This window comes from Fusarium musae, chromosome 6 (assembly GCF_019915245.1).
Source record: "Fusarium musae strain F31 chromosome 6, whole genome shotgun sequence".
NCBI classification, from domain to species: domain Eukaryota; kingdom Fungi; phylum Ascomycota; class Sordariomycetes; order Hypocreales; family Nectriaceae; genus Fusarium; species Fusarium musae.
In genome coordinates, this window is record NC_058392.1 from 3,957,752 (window position 1) to 3,972,888 (window position 15,137).

A 15,137-nucleotide genomic window follows, 5' to 3' on the forward strand; every position below is an offset into this window, starting at 1 on the left:
CTGAGATTCAGACTGAGATGTGGACTCCGCCGTGGACTGTGACGTCGATTCTGTGGAGATGGACTCTGAGGATGCCGGTAAAGTTGTAGAGATGAATAGAGTTGAAGATGGGGTGGATGTTGTAGTTGTAAGTGAGGTAGCTGTAGGAAGTGTAGCTGTGGAAGACGTAGATGCAGATGACGTAGCTGACGATGACATGAACGTAGACGATATGTCTGTAGAGGACGTAGACGTAGACAAAGACGATGTAGATGATGCAGAGGTAGATGTAGATGTAGATGTTGAAGATGTAGAGGATGCAGATGTAGATGATGAAGCAAACGAAGACATAGACGAAGAGGTAGATAAAGACGTAGACGAAGACGAAGACGAAGACGAGGACGAAGCAGATGTAGATGTAGATGTAGATGGTATGGATGTAGAGGATTCAGTTGAAGACTCTGTGGTCGTCACTGCCGCTGACGTTGAGGTTGAATCGGCTGACGACGTTGAAGACGTTGAAGACGTTGAAGGCAATCGGGCTGGGATGATAGCCACATCATAGGGAGGAGCCGCGCTCGAACCAACATACACAGCAACCAAGTAGCAACGACCCATAGAGGTAAAGAATGACACTCCAACGCAAGTAGAATCAGCTTGGCACAGGTCCATACACTGCTCAAAGCTATCAACACGAGTCGGTGGAGAAGCAGAGCCTCCCAATATCGCTCCACATGTGACTTCGAATATCGTATTAGAAGCACCGGTATAGGTGCCGCCGAGTTGCGCGCAGGTGAGTGGTGCTGATGATGTTGTAGAGGAGGCAGATGAAGACGTAGAAGACGTGAAGGATGTTGATGTTGAGGTTGCGACGTCTGAAGACGTTGAAGCTGATGACGATGTTCCGGGTACTTTGTAAATGTAAACAGTGCCTGTGCTTGAGTATGTGGTTGATAAGGCATCATTGAATAGAGTGCAGTATGTAAATTGCTCCGAGAAAGTTGCAGCATCACATTGGCTATCGGCATCGCATGCTTGCAAGCATGTCTGCAGGGTATATCCGGATCCAAGACTATTCATTGTGCTGTATGCATTTGGCGAGGCATCACATGTGATCATGAACTGATTTATTGTACCACTGTAAGTACCACTTTGGCAGGCAGGAGGTGATGAAGATGTTGTTGAGGGTGCCTCGGAGGTTGAATCAGCTGAAGATGTTGAGCCGACTGAAGATGTTGAAGATGGCCGCGAAGAAACAACCGCCAGATCCCAGGAGGCACCGGGCGTTGAATAGTCAGTGTAACTGAAGAGGTGGCATTCATTGTCGCTGTATGACAAGGATACTGCAACGCAGTTTGAATCGCTTGCGCACATATCCATGCATCCTTGCAAGTCAGCAGCGAAGCCACTGGATATTTCAGTGCCAACATAATATCTTTCACATGCAGTATTAAACTGCACATCGTTGGTAGAACTTGTATAGGTGCCCACTTGACATTGCGGCGCCGCTGATGTTGTAGCCGATGCAGAAGAAGTTGTCGAAGACGTTGAAGACATGGACGAAGTCGAAGTCGAAGTCGATCCCATGATAGCTGCATCAGTCCCGACTTGTGGGCTCGTCCCCCCTACCATACCTTTGCTGTAGAAATAACAAGAGGACCCATCCCAAGCTACTGCAAAGCATACAAGTTGTGTAGTAGTTGCGCAAGAATCTATGCATTGCTGCAGGCTCGTGGGGCTAGTTGAGCTTGTGGACCAGCTGCCGACTATCTTTGCTCCGCATGAGACTTGAAACTCCACGTTGTTGGGGCTTGTATAGGAGCCTGCTTGACATTCTGGTGCCGCTGATGATGTAGTCGACGCAGAAGAGGTTGTTGAAGATGTCGAAGTGCTCGAGGACGATTGCGATTGAACAATAGCTATATCGGATGCGCTGCCGGGGCTACTAGCTGTAGAGTCAATTGAGTCGAACAACGAACAACTATTCATGCTGTCATCCCAGCTTGCTGCAGCGCATCTCGCAGAGCTTGCGCATGCATCCCAGCAAGCTTGCTCTGTGGAGCTCGCGGTAGAATCTGCAGTGTAGTAGCCATTGCCCGATATGACATAATCGCACTGAACTGAAAGTACCACATTATTACTGCTAGTATAAGAACCTGATTGGCAGGATGCTGCCATTGCCGTACTGGCCCAAAGGGCGAAAAGTCCGGCTTGCACCTTCATGGTGTGTAAGCCAACATTGAATGATAAAAAGAGGTAAATGGTATGCAATTGAGAAAATAAAATTGAGCAACTCTTCTTAAAGGCTCTATTTCTTTCATTGTCTGTCTCGTATTCTCGCATTATGAGAGAATTTGTTCTTCTCCAAGCTTTAGCCATATTGGGCCTTAAGGTGTATATTACATTCCTTTAACTCCATATTTACAAACTCGGCTAATAGTGCAGAAGACAAGTAATCCAATCTAGCATACTGTAAACTTTTATAACATTTTATTAAAATCTCTAGATATTGTAATTATACGATAATTCAGATAATTTTAATTATAGTAACTAGTCAATGACAATAAGCAGATCGGCAAACTGATGGTAACTGCAGTATAAAATATAGCATTAATATTTACTATCTGTAGAGTCATGGATATCGGCATCCCTTTGTAAATGGTGGCGCCCATCGTTCGAGACTTTACTCATTAGCTTAGACATCTTGGGCTACGGGGTCCAACCGTTATCTCCAACCGTCAACCTGTCATGCCGGATTCGAACGGCGTGGCTTGCACTAAAGCATGTAACTATCGGCCGCCACAGCTGGATAAGGACGGTCTCTTAGTAGGCCGAAGATCCGTGAAAATAACTCATGTTTTGGGGTCTGGAAGAGGCTTTTTATGATGGAATTCCCAAAATTGCATAGCGTGCGAATGGTGGCTTGCTCTCTATCCACCAGAATGATAAACACGTACACTTGTTACAGTATCGATAAATATGTAGAGTTTTTGATGAAAGGCAAACACGATATGCTGACAATGGCAAGGGTCTGGTATATGTAATTCAAGCTGCAGGTGATACAAGTCCAGCAATAGATAGGGCAGATCGCGCGGCATTACAAGGATCCTTCAGGGTCGAAGCAACGAGAACACGCACTTTCTCGTTTAGACTTGGCAGAATGCCAGTAGTCTTGAACTCAATGATTCGCTTCATGTCAGCCTATCACATCACATACGTCTCGCTTAAGTGCAACGGTAGACAGCAGGAGTTGTCAGTTAGAAATGTTTAACCGCTTAGAATCTGTCTACGTACAGTATGTCTAGAACAAAACAGCTGCAAGGTTTGTCCCAAGCGCCTTTCTCGGCATTACGCTGCCGGACTCAGCTTGAGGGGTTATTTTTAGTGCTGGAGAAAGCTTCGGACCCGACCTCATGATCGATGGAAGCTTCCCTTTGTCTTAGATCATGGTGCCGCTGTTCAGTAGTGCGTTTGAGAGTTCCAGACCAGACACCTCGGTGGATTCATGGCACGTGGCTCGCTTCTTCTCGCGAGATGTAGATGGCCGGTAAAAGAACAAGTGGGCATTTGGGGGATAGACAGAGTTTATGTCATGCTATATTGTGGATGGGGAAGATATGGCAGGATGCCACAATTTATGATAGGTGAAGAAGTGACGCGATATGCGAGTACAGTCATCAGTGCAAGCCGCCTTAGTGCAGTGAGTTAATTCTGAAGATTTAATGTAGCATTGAATTCTCTAGGACGCCAATTACTAATCGTAAGCTATATGTCCAATTTGACGGGCTTAACAAAGTCCATCGTCAAAACCTTTGTCTTGCCATTGGCCTCAACCGCCCTCGTCGCTGCTTCAGTCTTGATCCTCCAAGGCGGAATACATCTGCGATATATCAGTCAATCCTTCGCTCCACATTTTCTCGGGTAGGTTTACATACGCTTCATCATGTAAACACCAGATTACTTGAGACGGATTCCCCAGCCACCCAACCTCTAACGCCGCAAATTCGGCTGCAGAACCATCAAAAGGTCTACCGTTAAGATTAGCCCTTCCAGCAATTGCCATAATCGCAATATTAGGCTTTGGCTGTAAATCGCGCAGAATACCCTCGTACCCTCCAAGATGGGCGCTCCAAAGTAATGCTTTCTCACCGATGACAAGGTTGAACATCAATTGCCCGCCATCACTGTGTGAAAATACGTTGCGCTTTCGATCAGAGACATATTCGATAAAGGAGCGATGACCAGGTGTAAGATTCTCGGGCGGCATGAGTTCTCCGATCTTGAGAAGACCATATTTCATGCCGATGGTGATATCAAGCGTGCAACTATAGGGGCTCGCTGAGCCTTTGTATACAGTTGCTGTGTCTACCACTTCTGGGTGATCTGAAGGCATCATGCAGTGCAGTGAAGGCCAGACATCGACCGAGAAGGCTGCTAGGTTATCCAGTGGACGTGGAGGTGCACCAGGAGGAGCGGGGCAGAGCAATAATGGGTCAGCATTGACTTTATTCCAGGTCTCGCGAGTGAATAACGGAATCCGCTCGCCGCCTTGAACAGGAAGAAGTTGTCGTTCTGGAACGCCAGCTTCTCGTAGCAGGTTGATCGCTTCATTGTTCGCTATGATGATGGCGCCAGTTTTGATGGCGATTCGATCTGCACCGGGAAGACTGCGCATTCGTCAACATGAAATATTGTGCTCTGATGACTGGTACTGACTGGTCGAAATGAGCATGCGAAATGAAGATGTAGTCAGCTTCTTGCACATCATCAACCGAGAGGTAAGTCTTCAAGATCGAGGGTCTGTCCAACCAGGTATCGAGGAAGATGGTGACACCTCGGACACGCAGTCGGAAAGTCGTGGCGCCTGTTGAGTCAGTGACAGGTAGTTCTAGAGAAAAGAGAGTGCAGACCAACCAAACCACTCAAGGGTAGTCATAGTTTCTATGGATAAGAAGCTTGCCCAGGGTTTTGTGATGAAATGTTTGGGCCTGTGGCTTGAGAAGCTTCACTACCTTGTCCTTATTATAAGGTGTAAGTTAGGTCTTACTCTTCCAATAAGTAACTGACTAACTAGTAGTACTTAGTCACAATAATGCCATTTTTCTAACTTCTACCCATTCATTAAGTAGCATCGCCCTACGGCTTCACGACAAATACCCTGCAGTAAGCGGGGCCGGCGGGGTAAGAAAATCCACCATCCAAACACGGTTAGTCCCCCACCTTGATTGAGATATCCCGTCCCGTCGGTTCTCACCATAACCCATCCTCTCCTCCAAAACAAACTATACCCGGATCGTAACGGGCTACTTCGCTATGGAGCAGAATCAATTATCCTGTGATCACTGCGGAGAGACGTTTCAGCGCCGTGAGCACCGTGATCGACACGTGCTACGACACACGGGCCTCAAACCCTTTCAATGCAACATCTGCTCCAAGTCCTTCTCGCGCAGGTCCGGTAAACATGCTGTGCACGACTCTATTTTTCTCTGACACCTCGCAGTGACACTCTTGCTCGTCATCGAGCCTTACATGGTAATCAGCCTGGATCGACTAGAACACGTCGTCGTCGTCGCGGCCAAGCTTGTTACTCTTGTTCGAGGTCGAAGCAGAGCTGTGATGGAGGTCATCCTTGTTCGCGATGCGAGACTCGCAACTCAGAGTGCATTTATCCTGAGAGAGCGTTAAGTGCACGACGTGATGATGGTGAGGCTATAATCGTGGGAGAGCCATCTCAAGGCCAAGACATCGCTACTTTATCGCCCCTTGCAGCTCAAGGCGCAGACTTCCAGGACGAAGCTTTTATACCTGGTGACCTTCATGGTACTTCAGAAGAATGGAATAATCCCCCTTCTATCCCCTCTGATACGAGTGGGATGCCGACAATAGCATCAAGCACCATATACACAACGGTTCCAGACACTTCCGGCTGGCCTAATGTACCAACATTGCCCGATACCATTGTTCTCAACGGAGATTTTGGCAGCCTTGGGACCATCACAGGCAACTCATGGATGCCTTGGAATTCGTCAATGGCCCAATTGTCCTTTCCATGGTTCATGGATGAATTGGAGATGCCACTTGATCAACCCAATATGTCACAGCCTCATGAAGATGCAGTGCATGCGACCTCGATTCAAGCAGGGCAGGCTTATTTAAGTCCGGAAAACATATGTTCTTTGTACACACAGCCATGCCACCAGTTCCCGGAGCCAGAGGCTATTGGTCTGCAAATGGCTGAGGCTGAACTCTTTGGGCATATCCATGAGATACCTCAAGATGCTGTAGAGGGGTTGAATAACTTCTATAACACACAGCGGCGAGATCCAACACCAGTAGCCATTCCCAAGGATATCCTACACGCATTTGTAGAACTGTACTTTGAGTACTTTGACTGTCAGTTCCCATTCTTACACCCATCTCGCATGGAGGACCCAGATCTCCCATGGATATTGTTATTAGCTGTCGCAGCAGTCGGAAGTCATTACTCGGAGATCCAAGGTGCAGATGAGTATAATTCCGCGTTATCTAATCTCCTAGCCCGAGCTGTTGAGCTCCCTGTAAGTAGAGTCACAGATGACCACGCTGTTCGTGACGTGCTAGCTAACCCCCAAACCCAGGCATATGACAACATATTGAATGCCGAAGTGATAACTGTGCAGTGTGTCTTTCTATTACATGTTCTATGGCTATTTTCAGGCTCGCACAGAGATAAGATTGTTCTACAGCATAAGCGAAGCAGCCTGGCGACAATGTGCTGTGACCTCATTAGCAAAGCCGACAAACGCAGACACTCGAGTCGGGATAGGCTTAACGACGAAGTAGAATGGCAAAACTGGATTGCCAAGGAGAGTGTACTACGTCTGGTCACTTGTGCTCGTGTGTTGGAGTGTTTGAGCCATATCTTCCTAGGTACCCCGCTGGTATTCAACCTCCGGCAGGCGACAAGACAGTTGCCATGTACTGAAAAGCTATGGCGGTGTCAAAATGCTTCAGAGTGGAAGTCGCGACACGAAGACTGTACAGGTATCGTGAATATCACCGCGAGTGGTGCGATTACTGGGCTAATCATGTAAGCAGGACACCAACGTAAGCCAGATACCTTTGCGGCCAAGGTCATTCTTCTCGAGCTATACGTCGAAGACAGGAACTACTACCGCCAACTACGAACCTCGCAACTCCTACACTCTTCATTTGAATCGTACTTGAACTCTTCAGCAAGTCGTGATATTCAACAGCCGCCGAACCATTCACTTCCCAGACCAGATCTCAGTAGGAGCGAAAATGCTCTTCTAAACACAACCATCGATGGATTTACTCTGAAGAACATGCCCAACCTCGGGGATCTTACAGACACTGTTTTCCATGTGATTGCGATTCTCAATTTGATTCCGCTCGAGACTTTACATTCAGCTACGGGCTGGGAGACGAACAAAGAGGAGATGAAGAAGTCCAAAACGCATCTCAATGACTTTTTCAAAAATAACGATATCAAGGCGCGAAAGGGCTTATGGCATGCTGCCTGTATCTTTAAAATAACCCGGAGCTCTCGTCGCCTTGCGTGCTATGATGCGCTCAGCCTCACGGTGGCGATGGGCTACATATACTGCTACAGTGAGACACGTACATCATTGGCACCAACTTCAGCCCGTCCGCTAATTACGCGTCTCGATCGATTGCAAGACAGAGAGGCTATTGAACGATGGATTGAGAATGGCAAGGACAGTGTCGTTCACTTGACTGGCGTTGGACTACTAGATGGCTCTGACCCCTGCGTTCGTTTCCTTCTAGATTTGGAGAGGACACTGGTGTCGCAGATTGCATGGCGTGGATTCTGTCGTGCTTTTGCTAGCAGTTTCGCCCAGTTGAGACGTGGCGAGACACCGACGAAGAGCTCGAGAGAGTACAATAATGATGAATGACCTTTTTCTCCGAACAGGATGAAGGAACATCATGCAACACGTAGCCTTATACCATTATAGTATTCACTCGGTATGAGGTTATCTAAACTTTCAACATAGAGTCAACTGAGATGCTCGGAGAACAACTTAAATAATTATGATACCGTGAAGAATACTTGCTACTCTTGCAACCACTAAGCCGTACAGCCAGGGCACTCAAAGCAAGAATTATCACTCCACGTTCCATCCCTCGAGTGATCAGGCCAATCTCTAAAGTCCGCTACCTTGAGCTCCCTAAACGAAAACATACACCTATCGTCCTTATACCCCGACCCAACACAGTAATCCAGCGCCATACAAATAGCAGCACACTTCTCAGGCGAGCTCTGATCAGGATACGTGTCAAGATCCCATTGATTATACGCCTCCCAGAAGCCTTGGTAGTCACAAAGCGCACCTGGTTTGCCAGACACAGCACGGCAGCTATCACCTTGTGAGTACGAGCAGTATCTCGCTGCGGGAAGAGTAGCGGTATCTGAGCAGGTTGGGCATGTCCAGCAGGAGTTATGACTCCAGACGGCGTGGTCTTGTGGCGCATCTTCGTGGATTTCCATGTCGGATTGCTGAATTTTCTTGGAGGTGAAGAGACAGCGATTTTCGGTCTGGAAATATGCTGATGATGCGCAGTTCTTCAGGGTTTGGCAGATAGCTGCGCATTGGTAGACAGTATCTTGGTAGGGATAGTCTGCACGAGGTTCTTTCCATGTTGTGCCGGTGAATAGGGCGCCATACATGCAGACAGTGTCGCTGTGGTCTGTGAAGCGGTCGAACTCGCATTCTTGACCGCGGTTGTAGAGGCAGGTATCAGCTGGGGATGTTGTAGTCGTTAGGCTGTCAGAGGTTTGGGTAGTAAAGGTTGTGGACTCGGGGGCGACAGTCGTATCAGTGTTAACAGGCATAGAAGAAGTCTCTGGAGCAGTTGTCTCTGCAGCTCCACTCTCACAAGAAGAGCATGTGAAGCAATCCATGCTATACCAATCAACATCAATACCATCATCCATCATATTGCGAACCTCGGAAGGAGTAACAACATTGTTTGAGAAGAAGCACTTCCTAGGAGCGAACATGTAACCCGCTGATTTGCACCCAGGCAGTGTCTTGCAGATCTCGGCACAGTCTTCGGGACCATCGTACCAAGGTCGCGTTTCATCGTCGCCGTCTTGACTGGAGAGCTGGTATGTCAAGCCGTTGTACAGACCGTACACTCAACAGTTCCATGCGGGGTTGTTGTCGAAGCCGTTGCGCAGGCCGCATGTTGGCTTGCAGGCTGTTTCGGTGGGTTGAGCTGTACGTGTAGTGTCGGTGTTGGGAGGAGCGGTTGTGGTGGTCTCGGGCATGGTTCTCTCGGTAAATAGCTCGGAGGAGAAACTGGCAGAGGTTGTTTCGGGATCGATGGTTCGCTCGGTAAATGTTTCAGATGTCGAAACTGGGTTTGTAGTGGGCGCGCCAAAGTCGAGGACAAAGTTGCCAATGTTGGCGGGGGTGACTTGGTTGGAGATGAAGATTGAGTCGACCAAGATAACAGAGATACCATTTCCAGAGCATGTCATGGAAATGGCAAACGTAGCAGAAGCAGACTCTGCGTCAACCTGCTCAAGAACATGTGTCCAAGATACGCTTGTTCCAACAGGTGAAAGAGACTGCGAGTAGAACTGCCTATTGCCCAGAGCCGCGGCGACAGTGCAATCCTGAGTACCACCAGAAACAACGGCGTAGTAGAATTGAACAGTATATGTATTCTGAAACCCAGTGCTCAGCGAATTGAGAGTCTGCCAAATACTAGCAAATGACCCCGTATCTCGCTTTCCAGCTGGGTTCCCAGAAGCAGTCAATGCAGCGCAACCGTCATCGCGACTGCCGTCAGCCTTGTAGCAACCTCCTTCGTGAAACTCTGCATTTCCTGTTGCGCCAAAATTTGTGAGGCCACTGGGCGGATTGTTGGCATTGCGAGCGGCGAAACTTCCTCCGTCGATGGCGTTGGTGATGATGATGTCGACTTCTTGCGTTGTAGTTGTCGATTGGGGAATGGTCAAGCTGGGGACTTCGGATGTTTCGGAAATCTCGGTCGTAAGTGCAAGACTGGATGCAGATGTTGGACCACTGGGCTTACAAGGTCCAGCAGCGGCCAAGTTAGCCAGGGCCAAGCCCACGAGAGCAAGCTTAGACTGCATGTTGAAACGAGCTCTGTAAAAGCGACCACAAAATTGGTCAAGAAACGAGTGAATGAGAGCTTACCTCTTCAAAGGAAATGTGCGATGCTGGTTTATTATGTATGGGCCCTCGACTTGCCAAGGCTCAGCTTGCAGAAGCTATTGGCATTATCACGGCCGACATTTACTGTTTTCAGGGCCCATGATCAATATTCAGCTTAGCGAGCTGCCACTATTGACAACTATTGATCTTTATAGCGGGCCGTTTGGGCTGTACCTTGCAGAAATGAGTCTAGAACCCGAACGCTAACCCGACTCTACGATAGCGGGTGTTACAGTGCCAATCAGGGCTTACTATCATATCCACTACGGAATTACCGCCGTTAGAATCATCTGTCCTTCGGCGTGGAAGCAACTGAGAAAGCTGTACATTTGCAGCTACTTCTCAACCAAGCTAATACATTTCTCCTGTTCATCTTCAAGTTAACCATCTCTTGCTTTACTAGGAATTACCCTCCCTTGACACCTCCGCTCCCGGCGCCACGGACTCCAGCCTAGCCATCGCCTCGGTTAACATAGAGCCTCCATTAAGATCTTCCAGCCGAGCTTTCAGATCTGTCATCCTCTCCCTCCTACTCTGTTCAGCATCATATTCACCATTACTCTGCTCCTCCTGTGACCGTGAACCCTTGTGTCGGTCTATGTAATCCATTCTCCTAGAGGCTTTCGATAAATGCTCGCAAGACTTTTCCAGAAAGGATAATCGCAAGTCGACCTTCTCGAGATCTTCCTCAAATTCTTCCAGTGCGTATATGTACGTAAAGGCGTAAACCATCTCCATCTCGAAAGTGAAGACTGTATCACCATTAACATGCAACGACTTTTCATAGCCCTTACAAAGCAACGGAATACACTTGGAAAACTTTCCAGCGAAGAGGTATACCTGACTTGCTAATCTGAAACTCCATGAAGGGTCATCTGAGGATATGTCTGAGAAGATACGCGACGCCGCATCAGACGAAACAATATCTGCTGCTTCGGTATTTCCTCGCTCGAAGAAGAAATTCCCCAGCATTATATATCCCTCAATGGCGTTCAGTAATCCATCATCAAGATGGAGGCATGTGTCGATGTACTTGAGCTTCAGTAGAGGTATTCTCTTGCTGAAAGATTCCGGGTAGTCATGCATTGACCATAGTCGTCGTCCCAACCAGTTCAGCTTCCCTTCCGTGTTCTGAACGTTCTGCACTGTCATTAATAATGAGTGACAGCGGAGGAATTCCCGATATGCGGGATCTATGCAATCGATGGCCTTGAGCTTAGAAACAAGCGACTCAAGCGGCCCAAAACCCAAGTCCGCCTCGTCGTTAGGGGGCGGGACCCTTTTCATCTCTAATAGCTCATGGGCCAGGGACTGAGAAACCGTGTACTGCCCCAAAAGCGCCGCATCTTCCACCATAAATAAGAACCAGTTTTGGCCTTTTTGGTGCCGTCGATCCGGGCCGAGAAGCGCCATTTCGTCTGCCGCCTTACGAAACCACGTGTCGGCCTCTGCCATATTTCCTTGCTGGGCGAGACACCTCGCTACAAACATTTGGGTTTGCCATCGAGCATCCGTAACAATAGGTTCAGCTGCGAGCTTCGTCAAGAGGCCCAGTAGTTCTTGACAGCTGGAGATGCATTCATCTAGCTTGCCGGCCTTATACAGAGAGTCTCGATGAATGGCTAGCAAACCCAGATCTCTAGGTTTCGGTTTAGATCCCGAGTCTGCAAGAATCTCAATACCTTGAGCAGCGAAGTCTGCGGAAACTGTATAGTTACCGCTAAAGAAGAGGTTTCTAGCCATGTATTGGAGACCCCCTATTCTGTGAGCGGCTCCGAGTCCAGTATGACGGATGCCATACTCCCATACACGGCTATCTAACTTCTTGCGATCCCTTCCAACAAGATCCTCAAATGAACGGAGAAATTCGTCTGCCTCATCTCTCCTACCCAAACTTAAGAGCATCGAGACCAAGATTTCCAGGGCCTCCATCTTCAGTAATTGCACATGTGGTTGAGGAGGGAGGCAGTTTGCAATTCGAACGGACTTGCGCACCATTTCCACGTTCATTTCACTGGTATCGTGATTTGCGTGGAATCTCACTGCTGCAAGTAATAGCAAGCTGCAAAATTCAAAGATGTCGCCTCTTCCTTTTGTCTTATTAACCGAGATTATAGCTAGCTTCTCTGCGAGTAGTGGATTCCTTTGTCGATTCGCAGTCCTGCCCGCGAGGAGAAGCACTGGAACCGGCATGGACTCTGCTGAGGAAGCCAGGAGGTCTGCACCTGTACTTCTGAAGGTCGCAAAAATCTGGGAAAGAGTCTGAATACTTCCAGACACTCTTTGAATGATAGGGCCATGTGTGTTTGTGATATGTTGAGGCAACATAGAGATTGCCTTCCCTCTCGTCTCTGCCACCACGCTCTGGTGATTGCGCGCAGACCTTGCGAAAGGCTGGGCCTGTTGTTCAGCCAATCTCTGGGCATCTGCAGGAATTAGAAACGCTAAAGCGAGCCATGATTGGTACCGTTCGTCTTGGCTCCCGAAGTCTCTTTCTCGACGGTCCAATTCGAGATCGAAAGCTCGATTCAGCTCCATCCACATCCTAGCAAATATCTCGCTCCAATAGTACATAGAACCAAGGAAGTCGTTGGGCAGGGAGTTCTGACTAGTTGCCAAGAGGTATTCAATCAAAGCGCAGAAGTGATGTGTTCTCACAAATTTAGATGTTTCGGGGCCAACTTGTCCATTGCCCTGTAGAGCTTCAGCTAGATGAAATGGAAGGTATCTTGCAACGTAGGAGAAGAAGGTGTATCTTGACGACAGAGATGAGGCCCCGCCATCTGTTAATGGGTACCCAAGGTCTATAGACTTGATGTACTTGAAGCAAGCCAAAGACATGGATTCCTGAGCTTCAGCGAGGTCGACCCGGAAATATGAAATATCCTTGTCTTCGGATTCCCATTCGTCTTTTGGTCGCATGAGAAAGTCGGATGCCGATGCATGGATGGTATGATAGCGACCTTCTGTGACCCTAACGAAATCGCCACATGCATCCATGATACCTTCAATGGTGATGAGGTCATTCTCGATTGTGCCATTCACGTTGACCTGTGTCGCATATGCATAGCATAGATCTTCGCCCGTCATAGGCTCAGGACAGGCTAGGATGGAGGACAAGACATATCTCGCTCGCTTCATCGATATCGAAGGTTTTGCTAGTGATCCTCGGGTACGAGTCACGAGTTGCAACAATAGCCGGTGATATTCGCGGTCGAGGTCGTGGGGAACTTGTTGAAGCGTTTGTCTAATGTCTTCGACACTAGAGCAACGCCTCAGTTCTTTCAAGACCAGCGTCACCCAAAGGAACATAACTTGAGTCTTCACTTCTAAATTCTTCTGGGCCTCGTCTCGGATGACAGGTGAATAGCTTTCGAGTGAGTCGTGTATCTCGACTGCAATTAGCTTGGCTATGTCGCCTCGTATGAGACTTTCTGTAATCTCCAGTCTTGGCACGGCTCTTTTCAGAAGCGTTCGTAATGAGTGTTCCCTGCCAGCTAGGAGCACGTTAAGGTTGGCGTGATTCTTGACCAGGTCCAGGACAGTTGAAAGACAGCCGTCGGCATCACTGTTCCAGTCCTCTGTAGACTCGTCAATGCCGTCGATGGTGCAATAGACTTTCTTGCTGATACCAGATAAGGCAATGCGGACTGCCTCAACTAGGCTCCTCTTATCGATCCCATCACTCCGAGTTAATAGCTTGGATATTTTTTCAAGGTCGGCATCTGTGATGCGCCTTAAAGTCTGCCAAACCAGAGTTCTCAAGAGGTCTTCTAGCTTTCGTTGGTTTTCATTGCCGGACCAGAACGAAAAATGGAGAGCGATCTGGCCTTGTTCTCCAAGTTTCTGGGCAATAGACTTGATGAGAACAGATTTCCCGCAACCCTTGATGCCATAGATACACACAACCCGCTTGAGATAGGAATCTGGCATGGCTGGAGAGCTTTTGGTCCAATCAGAGAACGTCGATTGTGACCAAATCCATTCGCAGGTCCCCGGTGTTTTGTCGGGGATAAAGCTGTCGCTACAGGGATGCAAATCAGCTCGCAAACGAGCAGTGACAGTTTCACGTAATACATCTGAAATGTTTAGAGTTATCTGTTAATATTTTGCTTGGAACCGTACCTTTCATCATTTGTTGTTGAATGTTCGTCATGATGAATATGAGCTCTGTTTGGATCTGGCTCAGACGAGTTGACCACTGATTTACTGTTTTTTTGAGTTCAGTCAAGACAAGACAAAGCTTCTTGAGAGACCTGCGCGTGTCTTTTTTGATGTTTGACGGCTGAAGAACAAGCTTGAGGGAGGCTAGCTCTGTCGTCCAGTGTTTGATGGTTGATTTGTGCTGTTCGAATTGCGGTTTATCCCATAATCCTTGTTCCTTTCCAGGTTCGAGGATTTGTTCAACATTTTGAAGACTTTGAATCAGGTTCTGGGCTACCTTTGGTGCAACGTCTTTTTTTGACAACCCGCGAACAGCCGTTATCACTGCCTGGATGATCTGGACAAGGCCTGGAACCGCCGCTATGACGCCAACGACCTCCATGACCAGCGCTGTCTTTCACTTTCAAGGACAGTAACAAATGATTTCAGGCCACTGAAGTTTGACTTGAGCGCCGTGGTGCGAAGATGTAGTCCTTGTTGTAAGAGAGAGAACCATTGATGCCCAGCAATCACAAATATGCCATCACTCATTTGGGGCTGTGTCTACAGTCTTACACACCCCCGCATCTAATCCGTTCAAACCTGCATAATCGGGCTGAAAGCCAGGGCCTCATTGGCGAACACGTATCGCGTTAATGACAGAGTCTTGCCAATGAAACAACGAGGCTTCTTATCGCTGCAAGGTTGGTGTAGCTGTGAGCCCCAAAGCTCAATGGCCTTAGGTAGGCCTGGAGGTGTCAGAAGACGCCCTACGTAAAGAGCTGATTTTGTATGGCGAATGTG

The 15,137-nt window shown here is 48.1% G+C and overlaps 5 protein-coding genes across 5 annotated transcripts; 2 read left to right on the forward strand and 3 right to left on the reverse strand.

Annotated features, from left to right (window-relative positions):
• Window positions 1-58: 58 nt before the first annotated feature.
• On the forward strand, window positions 59-544 carry J7337_009077 (uncharacterized protein; the record flags this gene model as incomplete). The annotated part of the gene is given in 2 exon segments (XM_044826678.1): window positions 59-131; window positions 147-544. 2 exon segments carry the CDS (start codon window positions 59-61, stop codon window positions 542-544), a joined length of 471 nt encoding a protein of 156 aa, XP_044679595.1.
• Window positions 545-3,744: 3,200 nt separating this feature from the next.
• J7337_009078 (uncharacterized protein) lies at window positions 3,745-4,915 on the reverse strand (the record flags this gene model as incomplete). Its single annotated transcript, XM_044826679.1, has 4 exons — window positions 3,745-3,859; window positions 3,915-4,646; window positions 4,696-4,843; window positions 4,894-4,915. 4 exons carry the CDS (start codon window positions 4,913-4,915, stop codon window positions 3,745-3,747), a joined length of 1,017 nt encoding a protein of 338 aa, XP_044679596.1.
• Window positions 4,916-6,071: 1,156 nt separating this feature from the next.
• On the forward strand, window positions 6,072-7,898 carry J7337_009079 (uncharacterized protein; the record flags this gene model as incomplete). The annotated part of the gene is made up of 3 exons (XM_044826680.1): window positions 6,072-6,536; window positions 6,705-6,855; window positions 7,057-7,898. 3 exons carry the CDS (start codon window positions 6,072-6,074, stop codon window positions 7,896-7,898), a joined length of 1,458 nt encoding a protein of 485 aa, XP_044679597.1.
• Window positions 7,899-8,071: 173 nt separating this feature from the next.
• J7337_009080 (uncharacterized protein) lies at window positions 8,072-10,108 on the reverse strand (the record flags this gene model as incomplete). Its single annotated transcript, XM_044826681.1, has 2 exons — window positions 8,072-9,141; window positions 9,229-10,108. The coding sequence occupies 2 exons, from the start codon at window positions 10,106-10,108 to the stop codon at window positions 8,072-8,074; spliced, it is 1,950 nt and encodes a 649-aa protein (XP_044679598.1).
• Window positions 10,109-10,589: 481 nt separating this feature from the next.
• J7337_009081 (uncharacterized protein) lies at window positions 10,590-14,123 on the reverse strand (the record flags this gene model as incomplete). Its single annotated transcript, XM_044826682.1, has 1 exon — window positions 10,590-14,123. One exon carries the CDS (start codon window positions 14,121-14,123, stop codon window positions 10,590-10,592), a length of 3,534 nt encoding a protein of 1,177 aa, XP_044679599.1.
• Between the last annotated feature and the right edge of the window lie 1,014 nt (window positions 14,124-15,137).